Source organism: Bufo gargarizans, chromosome 1 (assembly GCF_014858855.1).
Source record: "Bufo gargarizans isolate SCDJY-AF-19 chromosome 1, ASM1485885v1, whole genome shotgun sequence".
NCBI lineage: Eukaryota > Metazoa > Chordata > Amphibia > Anura > Bufonidae > Bufo > Bufo gargarizans.
The window spans coordinates 494,616,274-494,641,159 of record NC_058080.1 but is presented as its reverse complement, the minus strand read 5'-3'; the positions used below and the strand labels follow the sequence as shown (position 1 = coordinate 494,641,159).

General features: G+C 42.4%; 1 protein-coding gene across 1 annotated transcript in view; it reads left to right on the top strand.

Moving 5' to 3' along the window:
* Positions 1–22,524: 22,524 nt before the first annotated feature.
* Positions 22,525–24,886, top strand: part of CARMIL3 (capping protein regulator and myosin 1 linker 3) — a 95,609-nt gene continuing 93,247 nt past the window's right edge. The window contains exons 1-2 of the mRNA XM_044287936.1: positions 22,525–22,938; positions 24,356–24,453. Coding sequence (XP_044143871.1) covers positions 22,899–22,938; positions 24,356–24,453 — 138 coding nt within the window. The 5' untranslated portion in view covers positions 22,525–22,898. The remainder of the gene's footprint in view (positions 22,939–24,355; positions 24,454–24,886) is intronic.

Below are 24,886 nucleotides of genomic sequence, written 5' to 3'. Positions count from 1 at the left end.
GTGACAAAAAATGGTTTATTTAGCACAGTTTTTATTTTAAATTTTTTTACGGTGTTCATCTGAGGGGTTAGGTCATGTGAAATTTTTATAGAGCCGGTCGATACGGACGCGGCGATACCTAATATGTATACTTTTTTTTCCCTACTTTTTACCAATTCTTTTAACTTTATTTGGGGGAAAATGACGTTTTTGTTTATTTTTACTTGAAACTTTAAATTTTTTGGGGGGAAAACTTTATTTTTAAAACTTTTTTTTCACTTTCTTTTTTCCACTTTTTTTTCACTTTATTTTTTGTCCCACTTTGGGACTTGAATTTTGGGGGTCTGATCCTTTACAATGCATTCCAATACTTCTGTATTGGAATGCATTGGCCGTATGAGTAATACTGTGTGTATTACTTATACAGCTTCTGGCCTGTGAGATCCAGGGGGCTGGATCTCACAGGCTCATCATCAGAAGGCAGCGCAATGCCTTCCTTAGACATCGCGCTGCCTTCCATGCCATCGGGTCCCCCCCACAGCCGCATGGGGACCCGATGGCACCGCCGACCACCGCCGCCGCACCAGTTAAAAGCCGCAAACCGCAGGTCTGAATTGACCCCCCCGGCATTGTTACAGGATGCCCGCTGAATGATTTCAGAGGGCATCCTGTCACAATTAACCCCCGCCACGCCGCAATCTACTTTCAAACTTAGGACCTACCGGTACGTCCTGAGTCCTTAAGGACGCCGGAAGTACCGGTACGCCCTAAGTCTCTAAGGGGTTAAAGGGGTTGTCTCATTTCAGCAAATAGCATTTATTATGTAGAGGAAGTTAATACAAGCCACTTGGTAATTTATTGTGATTGTCCATATTGCTTTCTTTGCTGGCTTCATTAATTTTTCCATCGCATTATACAGTGCTCATTTACATGGTTACGACCACCATGCAATCCATCAGTGGTGGTCATTCGTGCACATCATAGGAAATTTATTAAAACTAACATTGTAAAGGGGCCCTAAGAAGGCGACACTATTGTAAGGGGGGGGGGGGTACTAAGGGGGCAGTACTATTGTGAAGAGGCACTAAGAAGGTGACACTATTATAAGGGGCTACTAATGGGGCAGCACTTTTGTGATAGGGCAGTAAGCAGGCATTATATTGTGTGGGGTATTCTACTATGTGGGAGCACTAAAGTAGCATTACTGTGGGGGCACTCACAGGGCATTCTTACTGTTATAGGGCACTGATGTATAACTCCTGTGGGGGCACTAAGGGGATATTATACTGTGAGGGGGCATTAAGGGAGTATAACTACTGTGAAGGGGCAATAACTGAGCATTCCTACTATTATGGGGCACTAAATGAGCATTGTATTGAAAAGGGGGCACTAAGGGGACATAGCTACTGTGAGGGGCACTAAGAGAGCATAGTTGCTGTGTGGGACACTAAGGGGACATAACTACTGTGTGGGGGGTACTACAGGGGGCACAACTACTGTGTGAGGGCACTAAGGGAGCAAAAGTACTGTGTGGGGCAGGCACTAAGGTTGCATAGCTATTGTGTGGGGCATTAAAGAAACAGGGGCATTACTACTGTGAAGGGGCAACAACTGAGCATTCTTACTATTAGGGGGCACTAAATGAGCATTGTATTGCAAAGGGGGTACTAAGGAGGCATAACTACTGTGTTTGGTCAGTAAAGGGGCATAACCTCTATTTGAGGGTACAAAGGGGACTGGGTAGGATTTGGTGTATAGATAGAAAATATATGCTTTTGTTGGGTGGCATGATGCTGCAGTGGCCTCAGAGATCTCAGCTCATGGAACCATTTTTTTTAATTGTGTAAATGTCAAACCAATGGACTCTATTACCCTATTACCAACTAATCCCATTATTTCAAATATATGAGCATACATGTATTTTCCTGATGAGTGTACCCATAATAAAAAAAAAATATTGGAACACTGTCAATTCAAACCTTACCCTATGACCATATTAAGCAAACTCATATAGTGGCCTGCTTCTTTTGGTGGCAAGAGTGACACCCATCATCCTTCCACTCAGTGCAATCACAATTAACACCATCATCCACTGGATATTCTTTTGATCTTTCTAACCCCGCATGACTTGATGCCTTATGAAGTGTGAAGCAACATACATCTAAGCATGTTTTATGCATAAGACAGATGTTGAGATGAAAGGAATGGATAAATAAGTATCTTGAGCTGAGAGCAACAGCCAGGAATCTGTGCAGCAGCTGAAGAATGAAAAGCCACCGACAACCCTGTAATTTGTATTAGATAAGGACTGTAGGACTTTTAGAAATCAGTTTAACTTCTGATGCAAGAAGAAGAGAGCTCCCTGATATAGAGATCAGAGAGGAAAGAGCACATCACGTGTCTGTGTGCATGCTTCATCCGTAGACCGGTCTGAAGTATCTGTCTGGGTTATAATTTGTATTCAAGTATTTGCTACTGAGATTTAACAGTCGTCAAATATGTCTCCTAATGTGAAATACCCCATCAAAATGGGTATGAGGATATCTTTGATAGTGTAGGTTATTAATGGAATATGAATGTAAAAGAATGGGTTCACCTGCTTGAGACCTCCTCCACTGGCCAAGGTGGAAAACTAATGGAAAAAAGCATCTGTGATCGTTGGTAATCTACAGCATGTAATATAACATCTATGTCATGAAAGCAGATGTGGATCCGCTGTGCCACTGAACATACTGTATTTGACTTGGGGCTACTCCTAAGGGAGTTATGCTTGTCAGCCCCTGGATTTCACCATATTGCCACCTTTTAAAATAGTTTCAGTTTGGTGACTGCCAACCCATGGGAAGTCATGAGACAGTGGCGCAGAGCACCGAGGATAAGGCAAAACCATAGTCAGGGACAAGCAGAGATCAGGACAGGCAGAGTATGTGCAAACCAGTAATCAGTCTAAGGGTCAGGGCAAACAGCACAGGATCAATACGGAGAGCAGGCAGAGGTTAGGTCAAGCAGAAAAGGGTCAAATCCGACAACAGTCAGTGGTCAGTGCATGGGCAGGCAAATGATAATATGGCACACCTCTTCAAAACACTAGCAAACTGAACCTATTGCTCAGGCACCTTCCCACTGGAAGGAGAGTTGCTAAAGACTGGAGCAGATGGAGGTGTGTGTGTGTGCTGTCCCTTTAAGAAGCTGGGAGGAATGCATGTGTGTAGGCCGCATAGGTCTGGCGGAACAGTCTCCAGTCTCAGGACTCCAGTGGCCATTCTTGCTGAGAGAGAGGATGTGGATGCGAAACTGGACTGGAGCACCGAAGAAACCTGTTGGTGAGTGTTCTGATGGAAATGCCCACCAGGAACAAAGGGACGCCAGAAGCCACGGACTGCTGGTGTTACAATCTGCAGGTACCATTCGGTCAGCTTTGGTTGGTATCCATTTCTGACAGCTCTGTAGCTTTTCAGTTGACTTTAGCATTGAATTTTTACGATTACTGTCCAGCCTTTTATTAGTTATAACTGTTTCTCCCCTGTCACCTTCCAAACCTGACAGCAGGAAAAGGCAACCATTTCACCTTCTTTACGGGCTGTCACCTGCAAGTGTTGACACTTTTCTTGCTCCCTCATCTCTGCATTATTAGTGGAAAGATAGCTACAGTTACGGTATTTTTTGCATTCTAAGTGGATTGTTAGTGAGTTCTGACCTGTTCAACACTGAGCCATTTACTCCCTTGCTGACTAGACACACTTTCCGTTTTTTGTTTTCCGTTCCGTTTTGGCTAATGTATCCATGAAAGCCATAACTTTTTTGGTTTAGTTATTTAAATAATATCTGTGTATTTATTTTTATTTTTTTATTAAAACACAATTTTATTGTTTCATATAATGTTGACATAATCACAAATATATGTTTTCACAAAGGGTTCACAATCTCAAAGATAGTTGCGTCTGTACATTGATATGTAAGAGTGTGAAATAAGGTATCACAATAAATGTAAAGAGCAGTTAAACATAAAATAAAATACATAAACAAATTTGCACATGTCCGTATTCCCCTATTCCGACTTTCCTCTCCTATCCCTTATACTGTCTATAAGTCAGATGATAACATTGCCATCTCCCAAGCTGCTTAATGTGCCATTAAGCTGTTCTCTCAGATACCATGAAGTCAGTCGATATGGACGGATTAGGTCCTGTAGCTCATCCCCATTAAACACTCGTGTAATGATGCTCCTCCATTTTTTCATAAGCCCATCTATTCATTTTTCCTTCTTATACTCAGCCAAAAATTCCATCCTAGCGCATACCTTCACCTGGTCCAAGATCTCTTTTAATTTCGTGTTGTTTGGCTGAAGCCAATGTCGTAAAAGACAACGTTTGGCTGCCAAGATACTAACATGTGTGGCTTGTGACAAGCTACCATTGTCAGGTTTGTAATGAAGCAGGATTGCCTCGCGTGATAGAGGTGAATCCTTCTTCATGACTCTACTGTGCCACTGAATGAAGGACTCCCCAACTCTTGGGCAGGTCCACAGGCCGTGGTATAAATCTGCATTAGGTTCGTCACATTTCGGGCATCTGCTTATGTGATCACTGCGTGTGAGATTTCTTGAGCCATAGAAGCCATATATGGCTTTATGCGTTACCTTATATTGAGTCTCCCTCCATACCTCATTTGGCACTGCTTGTCTCACAGCCATCCACCCCCTAAGCATTCCCTCCTGTATATTAGGGACTCCGAGCGACCTCTCCCAGGACCTTCCTATTTTACTAGATGAGGCCTTTAGCGTGTTGTCTCTCAGCAGGCTAGTGATCTCTGAAAGTGACAGGCCAACATCTCGTGTGTTGCACATCTTGTCAAATTAGTTTGAGGGAAATTCCCTGGAGAGATCATGGACCCGGCCATTAAGGAAACCGGTTACTTGATGATACGCCAAGAAGTGGCTGGAGGTGAGACCAAGCGTAGAGCATAGCTCCGGGAATTTAAAATATCTATTTTCTGTTTTGTTCCACATATCCCCAACCTTATTAATCCCTTTAGACTTCCAAAATGCGAATTGCGGATTGTTCACCCCAGGGGTAAATTCTGGATGATGCAAAAGTGGCATATGTTTTGACAGAGAGAAAGGGAGGCCATATTCCTTACGAATCGCTTTCCATGTGGCAATCGTGTCCTTCAACAAGACACTATTTTTTAACTGAGTGGGTAAATGGGCGAATTTGGTATGTAATAAAGCTGTTAGCGACCATGGGCGCGCCAGTTGTGTTTCTATGATTATATTAGAGTAATGATTGGAATTGGACACCCAGTGAATGCAGTGCCGAAAAAGGCTCGATAGATTATATTTACGCAGATCCGGAAAGTTCAGGCCGCCCTCATCTCTCGGGAGTTGAAGTTTACTGAATGCTATTCTCGACTTTTCCCCCCTCCATATAAAGTATCGGAAGGCAGTTTCTATTGTCTGTACATCCGAGTGTTTGATCAACAGCGGAATCGTTTGCATTGGATATAGCAATGTGGCAAAGCTGATCATCTTTAACAGATCGCTACGACCCATTAAGGACAGCAGCAAATTAATCCAATTGTCAATCTCTTTTAGAAGCTTTTTGATCAGCGGTGGATAGTTTAGGTTATATATTGACTCAGGGGTTTGTCCTATATTAATTCCTAGATATTTTATGCTTGTGGAGGAGACCTTAACTGGAATGGTCTGCGTCAGCATCGAGGTATAGTGTTGCTTATTTTTAAGGAGTAATAGTTCGCTCTTGTCCATGTTAATCTTAAATCACGACCATTTACCAAAGGTTTGTAAGTGCTGTAAGAGAGGCTTTGGGTCCCTAAGTGGGTTTTCAAGGAAAATTAAAAGGTCATCCGCGAATAATGCATGTTTTATTTCCGCTGCACCTACTCTTATCCCCTCTACATCTGGCGTGGACTTTAAAAAGCGTGACAGAGGTTCCAAGGTTAGATTAAATAATAAGGGTGACAAGGGGCAGCCTTGCCTGGTCCCTTTAAACAGCTCGAAGCTATGAGACAGGAAGCCAGGTGTGCTGATTTTTGCAGTTGGTTTATCATATAGCACAGAAATAACATTTCTAAATTGTCCCTGTAGTCCCAATTTGCCAAGCACCTTTTCCAGCCACCTCCAGCTCACATTGTCGAAAGCTTTTTCAGCATCTATGCTAATGAGAGCTGGAGCTGGGTGGAGATTTGGTCTCATTTTGACTTCGTCTAACACTGTTAGGACGCGTCTCATATCTGTGTCCTTTTGGTGATACGTGGGGCTGTATTTTTATATTAGTATCTTTTTTATGTTTTAGACCTGGGAAAGTAAAAAAAAATTGCTGATTGTGGAAGTACCACTGATGGGGGTAATGGCAGCTGAAGCAGAGCTAAAGGTGTTTGTTAATGTTTTAATATACAGAGTACGTTTCAAACCGTCATACTAAAGTCTACTGCAACTGGAGACACATTTTCCTGTGGAAAACTCCCTTTATTGTTTCCATATGCCCCCATGGGACAAAATATTTTTAAGTTTGCATGTTATAATTATTTACAATTATTAACAAACAATAATATTACTTACAATTGATCATACATATATTTTTTTTTTTTATGGTGGTCACACAGGAGCATTTGCACTCTATCCATGGTTTAGAGCAGTGATTCCCAACCTACGGGCCAAATCCGGCCAGCGAAGCTGTGCTATGCATTTCGTGCGACTCCCTAGAAAAAGTCTATGGCGTACCAGTAAACCTTAGACTTTTTCCCCCACATTCATCAGCGCAGTGAGCGCTGTGAACAGCGCAGGTAGCGCAGCGATGCTGCCTGTGTCTGAAATAACCAATAACAAAGCTCCCTACAGCAAGGAGCTTTGTTATTGGTTGGTATGAGCGCGCCAGAGCAATACAAGTCGGGTCAGACAGGGGAAACTGGCGGGAGCTGGAAGGAGGAGGGGCCGGCACCTATGGTGGCTGTAGTAAGGAATGCGGAGCATGCTGCCGAGGACCTTGGGCAACATGACAGGGCCACTGGAGTGGTAAGGAGCATGGACTCATGTGACTGGTCCCCGGTGACCCTGCTCCCACCTCCTCCTGTCACCCCACTAGTGACCCTGCTCTCCCTCCTCCTGTCACCCCCCTCCCCCATCCTCCTGTCACCTCACTAGTGACCCTGCTTCCCCCTCCTCCTGTCACCTTACTAGTGACCCTGCTTCCCCCTCCTCCTGTCACCCCACTAGTGACCCTGCTCCCCCTACTCCTGTCACCTCACTGGTGACCCTGCTTCCCCCTCCTCCTGTCACCCTACTAGTGACCCTGCTCCCCCTCCTCCTGTCACCCCACTAGTGACCCTGCTCCCCCTCCTCCTGTCACCTCACTGGTGACCCTGCTCCCCCCTCCTTCTGTCACCCCACTAGTGACCCTGCTCCCCCTCCTCCTGTTACCCCACTAGTGACCCTGCTCCCCCTATTCCTGTCACCTCACTAGTGACCCTGCTTCCCCCTCCTCCTGTCACACCAGTAGTGACCCTGCTTCCTCCTCCTCTTGTCACCCCACTAGTGACCCTGCTCGCCCTCCTCCTGTCACCCCACTAGTGACCCTGCTCCCCCCTCCTTCTGTCACCCCACTAGTGACCCTGCTCCCTCCTCCTCTTGTATCCCTACAGGGAAGAAGCTGAACAGACTCCACCGACTATGATGGGATCCGTTCAATTTCCGTTCGGGATCCTGTATTTTTACCGGACACAAAAGTGCTGCATACAATGCTTTTTTGTCTGGTCTTTCGACAGAATCTGCAACCGAGGCTCCAAATGCAGCCTCCAACACAGATTTGAAGGCCTACATATTATGTATTTTAGTAATGCTCACACGTGCCCCCTCACAGTGTTTGCATTTCTTTCTGGCAAAGCTACCAGACAGAGATTAGATAAGCTCATTAAGAAGGCCAGCTATGTCCAAGGTTGTCCCCTTGATCCAGTGCAGTAGGTGGGTGACAGAAGAACTCTAGCAAAATTACCATCATTGGTAGACAATGTCCCCCAGCTCATGCTGAAGCTGTTGTGAAGCTGGAGAGCTCCTTCAGTGACTGCTGCATTCTAGGTGCACGAAGGAACGTTATCGGAGGTCCTTCCTCCCAGCAGCACTTAGGATTTATAACCACCACTGTTCCCAGAAACCCAGTAGTGAATTTTTAAAGTAAATTCTGTGTTATTTTTTTCTTGTATTTTACTCTTTGATTTCTAATTACTCTTATTTTGCTCCTGTTCAAAATGTGATTGCTGCTGTTATGCCCAAATTTCCTTACTGAGGGACAAAAAAGAGATTTTCTTCTACCTGGTTCTGGCCCGTGAAATTTATACCATGTCTAGTGCGGCCCTCAGACGAAAAATGGTTGGGCACAACTGGTTTAGACGACTGATTGGATGCCTGATTGGAGTCGGGAAGGCATTTTTTTTCTCCCTAATGTGAGTAAAATTGGCTTCTACCTCACAGGGTTTTTTTTTTCCTTCCTCTGGATTAACTTGCAGGATAACAGGCTGAACTGGATGAACAAATGTCTTTTTCAGCCTTATAAACTATGTTACTATGTAGACATGAGAATTGGGCTGTGAACAGCGCATAAGAGCATACCTCTCAACCACACTAGATCTGGTAGGATTGCCAACTTGCTGAGATCTTTGTGATTAACCGTCATGTTCTCCATGCCAAAGCTTAGTTTCCTGGCATATACAGATATCCTGGCATGACATGCTGGTAGTGTAACTAGTGTACCTCCTGTGCTGGTGTACCTCCTGTGCCCCTTTGTCAAAGCTTCAGGCGGGGTTAGAGGAGTGGCTTAGTGTAAAAAAAAATTGCCTTGGCCAACTAAGCTGTTGTCCCTACTTGGACTTTGCAAAAATTGGGAGGTACCTTTGAAGTATGCCCGAACAGCATGCCAAGTGAAAGCAGATGGGGTACCTTTCAAGTACACTACCCTAGGGTCTAGGGAATAGGAAAACCGTAAGTGTGTTAAATGCCAAGGGAGTGTAGATCTAGTAATAGAAAAAGGTAGTTGGTGTGTCAAGTGCAGAAGAGCAATCAAGAAGAGAAGCAGCAGGGAAAGTGACCTTTTTCTTTGCCTCTAAGGTTATTGTTCACTTCTGTTAGCATCATGTTGGCTGAATGCTCTGGGTAAAAAACAGACTATAAAAAGGTTGAGCAGTAAGCTGGAATTGTAGGATAGGGTTAGCAGCTTCAGTGTATATGTAAGAAGGAAAATGCATGGTAATTAGGAGAGTAGAGAAGGGTCAAGTGATGATTTCCTCGGAATAGAAGGTATAACTTCATGTTTTGAGGCACCTATGTTCAGGGTGAGGTCCAATAGCTCAGTTAGTGCGGGTTGCACAAAACAGACCAGAGGAAATTTGATCAACCAAACAGAATGCAGATCAGGGGTCTCAAACACATGGCCCATGAAGTCTAGAACGGTGCAGGAGCTTATGATGACATCACTATGACCCCCTGTGCCTGGTCTCAGGCAATACGATGACGTGGTCATGAATGCTGGGGTCAGGATGCTAGCGTTTGTGACCATGTCATTGTGTAGCCTGAGATCTCCTGCACTGGGACACGGCAACTCAGGCAGCGTTGGTGAATAGGAGTCAGGCGAATGCTTTTTTTTCTTTCTTTCTTTTATATGTGGGCACTACTGGGGACACTAATAAAGGCTGAAGAACTAGAAGGGCAATATAATTCATAGGGCACTACTGGGGGCATTAATAAACACCAGAGCACTTCAGGGGGACATTCTAATTCATGGGGCACTACTGGGGGCATTAATACAGGATAGAACACTACAGGTGGGCATTATTGTTCATGGGAAACGACTGGGGGCATTAATGCTGTAGCACTAAAAGGGGGGAAGGCACTACTGTGCCATTAATACAGGCGCCACAGAAAAGGCATTACAATTTATTAATATAGGACATGGCACTACAGGAGGCATTATAGTTCATGGGGCACTACCGGGGGCATTAATACAGGCAAGTCCACCACAGAGGGGGCATTACAATTCATGAGGTATAAGGGCATTAATAAAGGGCATTATAGGGGGCATTATAATTCACGGGGCACTTCTGGAAGCATTAATATGGGAAGGAGCACTAGGGAGGCATTATAAATCATGGTGCACTAGCCGCACTAGTAGGGGCATTAATACAGGACACAGCACCACAGGGGGCTTTATAGTACATGGGTCACTACTGGGGGCATTAATACAGACTGGAGAATTATGGGGGGGGGGCATTATAATACAGGGACACTAATGGGGGCATTTAAACAGGCCAGAGCACTACAAAGGGGCATTATAATACAGGGGCACTATGGGGGGCATTAATGCAGGTTGAAGCACTACAGGGTGAAGGGCCTTATAATACAGAGGGCACTACTTGGGGCATTAATATTGGCCAGGGCACTACATATGGCATTACAATACAGGTGGCATTCAGGGGAGCATTATAATACAGGGGCCACTACAGTGGGGTTAAAAAAGCAGGAGGGCATTATAACTTCAGGGGCACTGCATGGGGCATAATAACTATGTGGGGCACTGGATGAGGGCATTATAAATACAGGGGCATCGTGTTTGTGAGCATTGGGAAACACTATGAGCACCGTGATGGTGGGGGGGGGGCAGCAGGTTGACAATGTTGGGGCACCAGGAGGGTGAAGATGATGGAAAAGAAGTGGGGAACCTAAGATGTCCGTGTAACAAAATGTGCATGGACAAGGTGCAGTGGAAAGAAGCTGTGAAGGCAATCTGATCCAAATGGAGAGGATGAGGTAGAAGAATATCTACATCCAAGGAGCCATCACTCACTGTATCATATTGGAATTAAACGCAGCTTGGCAACTTTAAATTTTTTCTATGGGTGGCCCATATATCCGGCCAAGTTTGAGACCCCTCATTTAGAAGTAGATCATGAGTGGAGCTGAAAGAAGAGTTACAGATAGATAGGAAAGGCAACACAGTGGCAGTTGTTAATATGACATGTCTGATGCAAGGTTCTGAGCATTGAAGGCTGCAGATGGGGAGGAAGGAATTAGCATTGGGAGTTGAAGTGTTTGTAATCAAGAAAATTGCTGCTTAGAACAGAATTTATTTTTTCTTTGTAGGGAACTGTTATGGGAAGTCAAGGCTGGAGATTGCTGGAACAAGGACAGCATGATTTGTCAAGAGTGACTTTATTCAGGGTAGCAGATAACTGTTACTGTTGTGAAACAGCTACAGTGCTGCCCATAATTATTCATACCCCTGGCAAATTTTGACTTAAAGTTACTTTTATTCAACCAGTAAGTAATTTTTTGACAGGAAATGACATAGGTGTCTCCCAAAAGATAATAATACGATGTACAAGAGGCATTATTGTGGAAAAAAAAAACATTTCTCAGCTTTTATTTACATTTGAGCAAAAAATACAAGATGTTCTGCACTGTGGAAAATCTCAGAGGACGTGGTCGGAAGCCAAAAGTGACACCTGTGCTGGCCAGGAGGATAGTTAGAGAGGTGAAAAAGAATCCAAGGATCACCACCAAGGCCATCCTGGTGAATCTGGGCTCTGCTGGTGGCAATGTCTCAAGGCAGACAATCCAACAGACACTGCACACTGCTGGGTTCCACGGATGCAGACCAAGGAGGACGCCACTTCTCCAGATAAGGCACACAAAAGCTTGCTTGGCCTTTGCAAAAGCTTATCTGGACAAAGAAGAAGGCTTCTGGTCTTCTGTGTTATGGTCAGATAAAACAAAAATTGAATTGTTTGGTCACAATGATGTTTCCTTCATTTGGCATAAAAAAGGAGAAGCCTTCAACCCAAAGAACACCATCCCCACTGTCAAACATGGTGGTGGGAACCTAATGCTTTGGGGGTGTTTTTCAGCCAATAGACCAGGGAACCTAATCACAGTAAACGGCACCATGAAAAAAGAGCAATACATGAGGATTCTCAACGACAACATCAGGCAGTCTCCAGAGAAACTTGGCCTTGGTATTTTTGGCTAAAGATAAATGGGCAAAAATACCTGTGGAGACATGCAAAAAGCTGGTCTGCAATTATAGGAAGCGATTGATTGCTGTAATAGCCAATAAAGGCTTTTCTATTGATTATTGAGAAGGGTATGAATAATTTTGGACTGGACACTTTTTACTCAAATGTAAATAAAAGCTGAGAAATGTTTTTTTTCCACAATAATGCCTCTTGTACATCGTCTTATTATCTTTTGGGAGACACCGATGTCATTTCCCGTCAAAAAAATACTTGCTGGTTGAATAAAAGTAACTTTAAGTCAAAATTTGCCAGGGGTATGAATAATTATGGGCAGCACTGTAGATTAGGAGGACATATAATAGGGTTGTGAGAAAAAAATCTTTTTGGTGCAATCCCATGCACAAAATGCAAATTTATTATACTGTGTGAATATACTATATATTTAATATAGAGAAAAGGAGGTGCCTCACACATGGTGGACGGATTGCTAAAGTGAGATAACAAGGTGACACCTTACACAGGTTACATACAGACACAAACCTTCAGAGCAGAGGTGGACTGGGAACTGAAGTGGTTCTGGAAAAAAAACATAAAAGTGGCCCCATGTTGTAGGGAAGTCCAAATTGACATAAGGCGGAGGAAACACAAATAAGCAGAGGTAGCAATACCATAGTGCAGCACAAAATACCATCTCAGCAAAACCAAATACCATAGTGCAGCAAAAAATACCATCCCACACCAGAACCGAATTCAGCAATGCAGCACAAAATACTGCCCAGGCAGCACAACATACTTCCCCAGAAGCTGCCCCAATGTGGTGGCCAGCACTATTCTGTTCTCCTCTACTTAAGATATGGAACGGGGTGCTGAGAATGTGAGACCACAGCACCAAGCCATCCCTACCTTCAGCATACTGATATAAAGCAGAATATAGCACTGCAAAACTAAAGGGTTAGTAAAATTTTAGAAACAAAGGGGAAAATGAAATATCTGAATACCCCTGCAAGTAATGAGTGAGGGGGCCTATCTTTTTGGCTATATCTGTAACATGGCTGCCATTTTGAAAGCCAGCATATTGGATCAAGAACAAATTGTTCCAATGGGAAGGGGGTTATGTAGCATATCAAAGACCAGAATTTTCTCAAAATCGGATTGCAACAATTGGAATTTCTTGTGTATTACATCCAGTGACGTTATCTCTGAGGTAAGCATTCTATTTCCTCATCGTCTCCATTCACCCAGACCAACATGATAACTTCTTTCATCTACTGTAAATCTCCTCTCTGCAGAATTTGCCACACAGACATCTTGGATTCCTCACTTTTCCATCCTCCTCCCCATTTTCTTAACACAAACTCCCCATCCTGCTGGCCCAGTTGTGTCATCCTGCTGCCACCCAAAATGTTTGCTGTGCTCCTAATGCCCCCAAATAGTGTAGTGCACAAAAAATACTGCCCCCAGTAGTAATAATGTCCCTCTATAGTCGCCCCAGTAGTGATAATGCCTCTGACAGTGGACAAGGTAGTAATATTGCCCCCAGAATTAATAATGCCCCCTATAGTGCGTCCAGTAATAATAATGGTACCTATAACGTTTCCATGAATAATTATACCCCTGTAGTGCCTCTAGCAATAACAAATCCCTTCATTTTGGTCCAGGTAATACCACAGTAATACCACTTTTAGTACTTTAGTATTAAAAATGTCCCCATAATACTTGTATTAATGACCCCTATAGTCCCCCCAGTAGTATGTTCGACAAGTGGCCAAGGTAAAACAAATAATACTGAAGTGCTGTTCCATGCTGCCTACAGTCTGAGAAGTTTGCATCCTTGCACCATTTATACACTGCCTTATTTAGTGGTCTATGATGGTAAATAAAGGGGCAGAGAGCCATGAGCTTCCGTGGCCTGCTGAAGCATTCAATTGCATCACTGTCCTAAGGATGGCGATACAGTTGAACTCAGGAGGGCACTTGGGGCTGCTGGCCAGGTATTCCCAGTTTTAATTAACACTGACAGTGTCAGCTCATTTTGTACCCAGCCCCCAGCAACCCCCTAGGCATCGGCCCACCTGCAAACTCCCCTGAAGGGTCTATGGCCAGTCTACCGCTGCTTCAGACTTTCTACAGTGTTTAGTCCACAGAGAGATAATATGGCTGACATGCCAGGACAGGAGGTAGTTTGGGAGACAGAAGTCTGGAAGTCAAACAGTCGAGTTTATATACACATTCAGGATTCATGAGCACTGTCCAGTTTTCAGCAGGTTGTATACATGTCATCTGCAGTAAAAACCTCTGCAAATTAAAGTTCAAAGTTACTTTCATTTAGACGGAATAAAAAAATATATAGAAGCATTTATATCAGGCAAGTCCCTGCTTAAAATGGGTGTTTTGTGGGCAGTCCAAGGCATTTTGGGGGCATTCCGAGGTGTGGAGCGTAAATGTCCTGAATTTTACTTTTTACATGTTGGTACATGTTAGTATCAGGCTATATTATGTGACCATTGTTCTCGTGGGCTGTTGTACTACCACTAAGTACATTGAAAAGTTATCTGTCACCAATGAGATCCTTTTCAAAGCAGGCCCAATGACTAGTACGGACGCTCCACTCACCCTCTGTATTGGAGGGTGTTCATTAAACTTCTCTGAAGTACTACTAGAGTTAATCTTTCCCTCTTGCTCTCAGTCCAGCTGCTAAGGTGCTGATCAGGACTCCTATTTCTGCTGGGCTGTTTATTCAACCCCTTTGCTTCTGTTTTAGGTATTCAACTGTTTGCTAGTCCTAGTGAAAGTGTGCTTATTCTGTCTGTACGAACTGAACTCTGCCTGTTTACCGACTCTGATCCTCTGCGGTCTCGGTCTGCCTTGACCTTGTTTCTCTGCAGCAAAGTCCACATCCCTTCAGAGTGAATAAATGGTGAATAACAGGGGATCGTCAGGACAATGTCCTTAGGTTTAGCCCAAAGCCAAATTGGTTAGTTGGCACAGTGGGTCCATGGCCCATGCCTGTTATGAACATATAACTAACAGAGGCTGCCCAATGGGCCCCAAAGATCCTGGAGACCTTTGGAGCCAATCATTTATCACTAGGATCTATTTCTTAGGCTACTTTCACACTGGCGTTTCTGGGTCCGCTTGCGAGACCCGTTTCAGGGCTCTCACAAGCGGCCCAAAACGGATCAGTTTAGCCCCAATGCATTCTGAATGGATAAGGATCCGCTCAAAATGCATCAGTTTGCCTCCGATCAGTCTCCATTCCGCTCTGGAGGCGGACATCAAAACGCTGCTTGCAGCGTTTTGATGTCCGCCTGACGATGCAGAGCCAAACGGATCCGTCCTGACTTACAATGTAAGTCAATGGGGACGGATCCGTTTTCACTGACACAATATGGTGCAATTGAAAACAGATCCGCCTCCCATTGACTTTCAGTGTAAGTTAAAACGGATCCGTTTGCATTATCATGGTACCAGACGGATCCGCAGGTGTGCAAGTAGCCTTCAAAACCTATTAACTAGACAGCGTGTCTAGTTTAAAGAGGACCTTTCACCTGAAAATTAAAGTTAAACTAATGACATAGCGTTACTTACATGCCCCAGGTATTGCTTATTCATTCATTCATTTTTCAATCTGTGCCCCCGTTTGTCCGCACTGCCCCCCGGAATATTTGCCGCCTTCTATGCTAATGAGCCATTCGGCTCAACTGGGCGGGCCTTCAAAAGTTCTCCCGGGCGTTTCATTCTTCTCCCTGGCACGGAGCGCATCCAATCAGCGCGCTCCGCTCTTAGCCAGGGAGAAGACGCTCCAGTTCTCGCGAGATTCGCGAGAACTGGAGCAATTTCATCCATCCGGAGCCGGCGCCATCTCGCGAGAACTGGAGCTTCTTCTCACTGGCTAAGAGCGGAGCGCACTGATTGGATGCGCTCCGTGCCAGGGAGAAGAATGACACGCCCGGGAGAACTTTTGAAGGCCCGCCCAGTTGAGCCGAATGGCTCATTAGCATACAAGGCAGCAAATATTCCCGGGGGGCAGCACGGACAAACGGGGGCACTGATTGAAAAATAAATGACTGAATAAGCAATACCGGGGACATGTAAGTAAGGCTATATCTTTAGTTTAACTTTCATTTTCAGGTGAAAGGTCCTCTTTAATAATGATTTTGTTGGTAACAGATTCCCTTGAAAAAGATTCCATGCCAGAACTCTATTCACAGAATAAATGACACATATACTCTGTTTAACAGAATTTTTTTTCACCACTAATAGTCACATAGTATTTTATAAGTGATGATCCTTCAAAATACACCTAATAGGAAAGTTATCTGGATGTAGCCATGGCTTTCTATTTGCCAATTATTCATTTGGATATATGCATACAGTGAAATCCTTATTGCATTTTACATTTTTCCCCAAAAAATCTACAATGCAAGTTACAACACCTATACAGTGGTCCCTCAAGTTACAACACCTATACAGTGGTCCCTCAAGTTACAACACCTATATAGTTGTCCATCAAGCTACAACACCTATACAGTGGTCCCTCAAGTTACAACACCTATACAGTGGTTCCTCAAGTTACAACACCTATACAGTGGTCCCTCAAGTTACAACACCTATACAGTGGTCCCTCAAGTTACAACACCTATACAGTGGTCCCTCAAGTTACAACACCTATACAGCGGTCCCTCAAGTTACAACACATTTACAGTGGTCCTTCATGTTACAACACCTATACAGTGGTCCAACAAGTTACAACACCTATACAGTGGTCCCTCAAGTTACAATACCTATACAATGGCCCTCAAATTACAACACCTATATAGTCGTCCATCAAGTTACAATACCTATACAGTGACCCTCAAATTACAACACCTATATAGTCGTCCATCAAGTTAAAATACCTATACAGTGGTCCCTTAAGTTACAACACCTATACAGTGGTCCCTCAAGTTACAACACATTTACAGTGGTCCTTCATGTTACAACACCTATACAGTGGTCCAACAAGTTACAACACCTATACAGTGGTCCCTCAAGTTACAATACCTATACAATGGCCCTCAAATTACAACACCTATATAGTCGTCCATCAAGTTACAATACCTATACAGTGACCCTCAAATTACAACACCTATATAGTCGTCCATCAAGTTAAAATACCTATACAGTGGTCCCTTAAGTTACAAAACACCTATACAGTGGTGCCTCAAGTTACAACACTTGTACAGTGGTCCCTCAAGTTACAACACCTATACAGTGGTCCCTCAAGTTACAACACCTATACAGTGGTCCCTCAAGTTACAACACTTATATAGTGGTCCATCAAGTTACAATACCTATACAGTGGCCCATCAAGTTACAACACCTATAATGACTGTTGATAACCATGCCATAGGCCAGAGCTAATGTAGCTATAAACTCACTAGAAAGACTGATTTTTTTCTTATGTGGAGGTACCAGCACAACGCCTTTGACAGGTCTGGAGCAATATGACACATGGAGGATAATGGAAAATTAGGTAAATTTCCCTGAACATACAGCTTGAGTAAGGATATGTATAACAACTTAGTGGAGTTGTTAGAACAGCTGTAAAAAGAGGTGAAAGCACTAATGAACTAATCTTGTTGAGGATGCATTACACTGGGTAGGTATTACACAGCATTAAACTGCTGGTTTCCATAAATTATAGCCTTAGAGAGACGCAGGTGTATTTAATGTTAGATTTATCAGAACAAAAGGGATGCCCAGGCATCAGCGTTCAGCTTTTACTGGTTGGCAGTATGTTGGTCCAATATTTTAAGTGATGTAAATGATTGACATGCAGCATTTTGCCCTTTCAATGTGTTCCATAGGGTTGTGACTATAGTGGGTTCAGAGATTGCAATCACACTTTGTTTCTCCGGCCCAAGAACCTCTCTGCCTTCACTGTTTACATCCCTAGGGTATGACATCACTGTGTGCATTATTATGCATGTGCGGTGAAAACACTCTGGTCCATTGTCATTAGCTCTGGCATTACTATGGTGACTGAATTTTGTCCATAAGTTTATGGAATATGTAACGAAAGAAGAGACAGAATTTATTATATAACCTATAATATAACAAATGTACACCCATTAAACATACCAAAACTGGTAATGTCTACTCATTAGAGGGGTTATGCCATGATTGATGTAAAAAATGAAAATCAGACCTCATATAGTACATGACAGTATCTCCACATTCACTGCTCCAATTGCTCTACTAGATTATCTTCAGCTTGGCAGCTCAGGAGGCGTGTCCTTTCTGCTGCAGATCTCTCCCTGTAACTGCCCCAGCTTCTAACAGAACATATGGCTGGTGGCAGATGAAGATTTAAACTGAGTGCGTTCCACCAGCTCAGTGAGACGGACAAAAAAATAAGGAAAAGAACAAACAGCAGGTGGCGCTATACAGATACATTTTATTGAATATCTAACTAACTAAATAACTAACCAATAAGACAATCTCTTTAAGAATGGCATGGTGGATTGCTGTATGGTCTACCGAATTTTCAAGGAAATCCCTGTATTATAATCCAGATTGAATATTAGAAAACCTATATTAACCAACCTATAAGGGCCACACACATCAAAAACAACTCCTACAGAAACGGTGTGTATTCCCAAAAATCGTACATAATCCAAAGTCACCATAAAATAATAAATTCTTTATTTAATCATCATATTAATTATCAGATTGAATATTAGCATCTTTGCGCCCTACAACCAAGATTCAAAACATATAATAATAATTAGAGATGAGCGAATCGAAGTTGACGAAATGGAATTCAATCAGAATTTCATGAAAATTTGATTCGCACCGAAGCCGAATTTCCTCGTGCTTCATGGTAAGTAGGGATGAGCGAATCGACTTCGGATGAAACATCCAAAGTCGATTTGCATAAACCTTTGTTCTAATACTGTACGGAGCAGGGATCACCCACAATGCCATGCATGCAGCCAATCAGCAGCCAGCCCTTGTGATGTCACAGCCCTCTAAATAGTCTCAGCCATTTTGGATTCTGCCATTTTCCAGTGTACTTAGTGCAGGGAGAGACTTTAGCAGCACAGTGGTAGAAAAGATTTTAATACTTTTTTTTTGGGCTGAATAGAAGTTCAGGGAAAGATCATTAGAAGTGTAGGGAAAGGCTAGAGAGGAATTATTCCACGCTATAAAAAGAGAACAGTGTCCACTAGGGGAGAGTACAGTCTGGGTAATAGGAGCGATTCTATTACACCTTGCTGCACTAATTGGGGATACAGATTGTTATACTGCTGCTTTTATGTTGTTTGCACTATATGATACATCAGTAATTCCAGCAAACATTGCTTGTTATTGGGGTGCAAGTTCTGTGTGTTATAGCCATTTACTGGGTGTATTAGGCTAGGTCTACACGACGACATTTGTCGCGCGACATTTTGTTGCACTAATGTCGCGCGACTATTTTTATAATGGCAGTCTATGGTGTCGCACTGCAACATGCGACATGCTGCGACTGCGACGCAACAGTCGCAGAAAATCCATTTGAGATGGATTTTTTTGCGACTGTTGCGTCGCAGTCGCAGCATGTCGCATGTTGCAGTGTGACACCATAGACTGCCATTATAAAAATAGTCGCGCGACATTAGTGCAACAAAATGTTGCGCGACAAATGTCGTCGTGTAGACCTAGCCTTAAAGGGCTTCTGTCACCCCCCAGAAAGGAGTTTTTTTGAAAGGAGGATGCGGCTGCTACCAGCAAGTAACCGCCCTACTTGCTGGTAGAGAGGTCATTTACATATTATAAAAGTGTGTTTTTTAAAGAAACTAGCCAACAGAAAAGGGTAAGAGCACTATATATAGAAAAATCGCAGTATAAGGATTTTAATTAGCCTAAAAAAAAAAAAAAGAGACTTTTGGGGGTTGACAGAAACCCTTTAATAGGCCCTCTATTAGCCGTTCTACGTTGATTTTATGTTGTTTTACATTTTTTGGGGGGTGTATTAATAGGAGAAAAAAAAAAGGAAAAAATATATGTCATAATTGGCATATAGCGGTGAAGTTACATTGTACTACAGACATTTACATGGGGTATTAATAGGAAAGATACGTACGTCCTATTAACCGTTCTGCAGTGAATTTGGATTGTTATACTTTTTTGGGGGGGTTTATTAATAGTAAAAAGAATACGTCTTAATTACCGTTCTGCGGTGAAGTTACATTGTACTACTGCCATTTACGGGGTGTATTAATAGGAAATATACCTCCGTCCTAGTAGTCGTTCTGCAGTGAATTTTGATTTGATTATTTGACCCTTCTTCTGATCTGTCAGAAGGAAGGAAAAATGAGACGCACAACGGATCCTGCCTATGTAGCAGCTGTAAGGCCTGTATGACATGGTCCCCGTTTTTCATCAGAATTGGCTTACAGGAGTGGTAAACACAGAAGACATGCAAATATTCCATTCACATGTCATTTCTGTTTTGTATCCACTCCTGTTTTTTTTTTGGGCTTTAGCAATACTGATGGATTACTGACCAAATGCTGACCGAGTGAAGGCGTATGATCCACAGACAGGATCCGTTTTTTGTGGGTTATTGTTCTGACGGATCAAAGAAAGGGCAAATTAATCAGTGACGTCAACACAAACTTACTGCTGACACCCTCTCCACTCTGTCCGGGGGGCTCTACTGGTATACGCGTTTAATAGAACAGGTTCTGTAGACATCTATGTGGAATCAGCTGACGACGGTGTAAAAGGAGTGCGCTCTTTCACGCTGTAGTAGGATCTTGGGCCTCTGCACGGTTCTTTATACCTGGTGCTAACATCATCCTGTAAGGCTGAGTTCATACTTGAGTTATTTGGTCAGTTTTGGCCCCGTGACTGCCCAAATAAGTGAAGTGTGCAGTGATTCTAAGAGCAACGCCTGTTATTTGCCTGTCATACTGACTCACAGTATTGTTTCATTATCCCAGCAGACTCCCTATACGTGTTACTGCAAGGCACAGTGTTCTACACCACTATAAAGGCTCTCTGCAGCCAGAAAAAAGCTGTTTTTTAATGCGATTCGCCGCAAATAAATTTGGATCGAATAAAATCTTTTTTGAAAATTCGGCGAACCGACCGAATCGTATTTTTTAGAAATCTCTAATAACGACAGCAAAAAATTATACATTTAGGGTTTACCTATTTCAATTTATTTCTTTTTTTGTATTCCATTTGCTTCAAACTTTGCGGGCAGCATACAAATAGAGATGCATAGACATTATATAATACAAAAAATATCAACTTCACGGTAATTCCAGCATACACTTTAACATTTTGAACAATGGACACTTATCCGGGACTTTTTATAGGATGTGACTACCATCCGTGTTCAGTTTGCTCTAATAGTCAGCCAACAACATGCAAATGTCAAACCTATGTGTTGTCTGGATGAATATAGCTAAAGCGCCATACGGGATTCAGAAAAGGCATCTACTCTTACTTCAATATACGCCTGGGTTACCACATTTGATCTTTTATGGACTTATTTCCTTATTTTTATTAAACTGTAAAGAGTAAAAAAGTAAAGAGTTAAAGTGTTTTTGGATCCACTATTATGCATTATTTATGAGTGGATTGATGTCATGGGGGCCCTCAAGTGCTTATGCAGAAGGGGTTGTCTGACCCCCACAGCATTTTTAGTTAGGGCCCCTGACAGTGCTTAAGCTAAACCCCTCCCCTCCCAAGAATTTTTTTTTTTGCTATTACTCCATTTCAGCACAGAAGGTCTCGTCCCTGCTGCATCCTGTCCCTTAGGGCTCATGCACACGACCATATGTATTTTGTGGTCCGCAAAATACGTATTCGCAAAAATAAAAAACGGATGACATCCGTGTTGCATCCGTTTATTTTTTTGTGGATCCATTGTAACAATGCCTGTCCTGATCTACAAAACTGACAAAAATAGGACACGTTCCATTTTTTTTTGTGGTACGGACATGCGGACATACGGAAACGGAATGCACACGGAGTCATTTCAGTTTGTTTTTTGGGGGGCAGACCCATTGAAATAAATGGTTACACCTACGAACCTGTAAAGAAACAGGAAAAAAATACGTTTGTGTGCATGAGCTCTTGAGGACAGAAAGTGTGATGTCCAGTCTGTCGTCATGTTCACCACTGCAGCCATTTCCTGGCCTCAGTGGTGAGGTGTATTGATAGAATTTCATTTTGGATGTAATAATATTGCTTTTACCTATACTTTTATTAGAGTGTTGTTCACCGATCTCCTTTAGAAAGAATGATGATTATCCATAAGTAGCCATAACTGTACTATAAATCTTGTCGTGTTTGCGGACCTTGTCTTCGAATTAACCACAGCACCAAAAAAATGCAAATAGCTCCACATCTGCAGCGGGGAAATATTATAGGATTTAGTGACTTAGCCCTCCATTTAAGGACATTCCCTTCAGGCAAGCAGAAGCAGTTAAAGGCACAATGTGCCACCCCCACTGTCGCCACTTCCCTTCCTTCCACTGCCTCCCATCTTCCACACGCTCTCCCTCTCCATCTAGCTTTCTCTCACCACACACATAAGCAGCACAGACTGTGTCTGTCTCTCTCCCTCTCAATCTCTCACACATACGCAGCTCTGCTCTCTTTATCACAGAGTGAGAGACTGAGAGAGACAGACACGCCAGCAGACCACCACATCTCCAGGCAAGCACACCCATTCTGCACACAGAGGGGCATCCTGTATGGTACTACCTGCTGTACACACAGACTGTAATCCGTGCACAGGGGGGGGACACATATATATACACATTCATATATATATATACACTCTTCCCACTACACAGAACAGGTTGGCTGGGGCTGCATGCAGCTGATGTTATGACAGAGCAAGAAATGCAGCAGCCATGAACCAGCTGTGTATGGAGCCCTGCAGAGCCCTGCAAGGTGAGACCCATCTATCTATCTACTTGTCTTTATCCATCGCTGTCCATGCTCTACGCACGTATATTTGTCACTATTTTGTATATTGTTTATTTTTTTATTCCTTTATGTTGCCTATTAATCTTTCATTATATATTATTATCTATATTTTCTTTGCTTATATGTGTCACAAGCGCAGATGTGTATAGTTTTTTTTAACCTAAAAAAATCCCAAAGGTCCTGGGAAAAATAATGAGCTAAATTTGACATTCAACGGTCATTTAGGCATTTAGTAAACTGAAACTAGTCAGTATTATCCACGCTTCTTCAGTGTGCCCTCTGCCCTGTCTACTGTATATATGTATACATTTCTATCCTCTATCTATTATCTATCTATCTAATATCTGTCTATCTATCTATCTATCAATCTATCTACTATCTGTCTATTATCTATCTATCATCTATCTATCCATCTATATTATCTATCATCTATCAACCTATCTCATATCTATTTATCTAATATCTATTTATCTAATATCTATCTATTATCTATCATATACAGTATCTATCTATCTATCTATCTATCTATCTATCTAATATCTACATATCTATCTAATATCTATCCATCAATCTTATATCTATTTATCTAATATCTATCTATCTATTATCTATCATATACAGTATCTATCTATCATATACAGTATCTATCTATCTATCTAATATCTATCCATCAATCTAATATCTATTTATCAAATATCTATGTATTATCTATCATATACAGTATCTATCTATCTATCTATCTCATATCTACATATCTATCTAATATCTATCCATCAATCTTATATCTATTTATCTAATATCTATCTATCTATTATCTATCATATACAGTATCTATCTATCATATACAGTATCTATCTATTTATCTATCTATATATTATCTATCATATACAGTATCTATCTATCTATCTATCTAATATCTATCCATCAATCTAATATCTATTTATCAAATATCTATATATTATCTATCATATACAGTATCTACTGTATCTATCTCATTTCACTTCTATAATGATTATACTAGAATGTCGGCCTCGAAATTGGGAATAATGGGGTAATCTGTGCCTGTTTTCTAATATTATAAGTAATCGTGGAACATATTAACACTTCTGTTGAGTATTTAGCTATTTTTTGGCATTGCAACTGTTGCTGGATAATGCCAGCATGAGCCATTTTCCATCTGACTGTAGCATGCATAGTGAATGACTTATGGGCATAGACTGCTTTTCTGTGGCGTTGGGATGGCTCCCAGCCAGTGATCTAGCTAGCTATACATTCTGTAGCTAGGCAGACCTCACATGATAGTTCAGATTTACTGCTATTTTTCCTTTTCATATCTGAAGTATCAATATGCTCACCAGACTGTCTCCTATTGTCTCCCCAGACGGCATTAGACAGCAGCTGAGCCGCGCTGGAGGAGAGTTTCGTCTCCAGAGAGTGCAACTAGAGACCAGACCAAGAAAGCTAGAAGACAGGGTACTGGTGAGTAGCAAATGTGTACCAGTCCCTCTTCCCCAGCACGGACGTACCTGTCATCTCCGGCTATGGCTTTATATTCTCACTTGATACAAGATATATCATACGTATCTTCATGCATTAATGGATTTCAATGCTGACAGTGATATGGAGCAGTATGGATACACGGTCTATGTCACGTAATGAGGCTTCAGAAATGGGCAGACATTCCCATGCAGATAGCTTGGAATAGTTGTCCGGAATACTTTGCTGTTACATTTGTGTATCTGGCCTGTTGCTGTCTTGCCCTTAAAGACCATATGACATAGGACCTACCCCTTTAGGGTATGTACACGATAAATATCCTACTAGGTGTTTACCCACTAAACCTTCACCAGCTCCAAAATGTGCATTTGTTTCATTATTGAAGGCATTTTCATACCATTTGAATACAAATAAG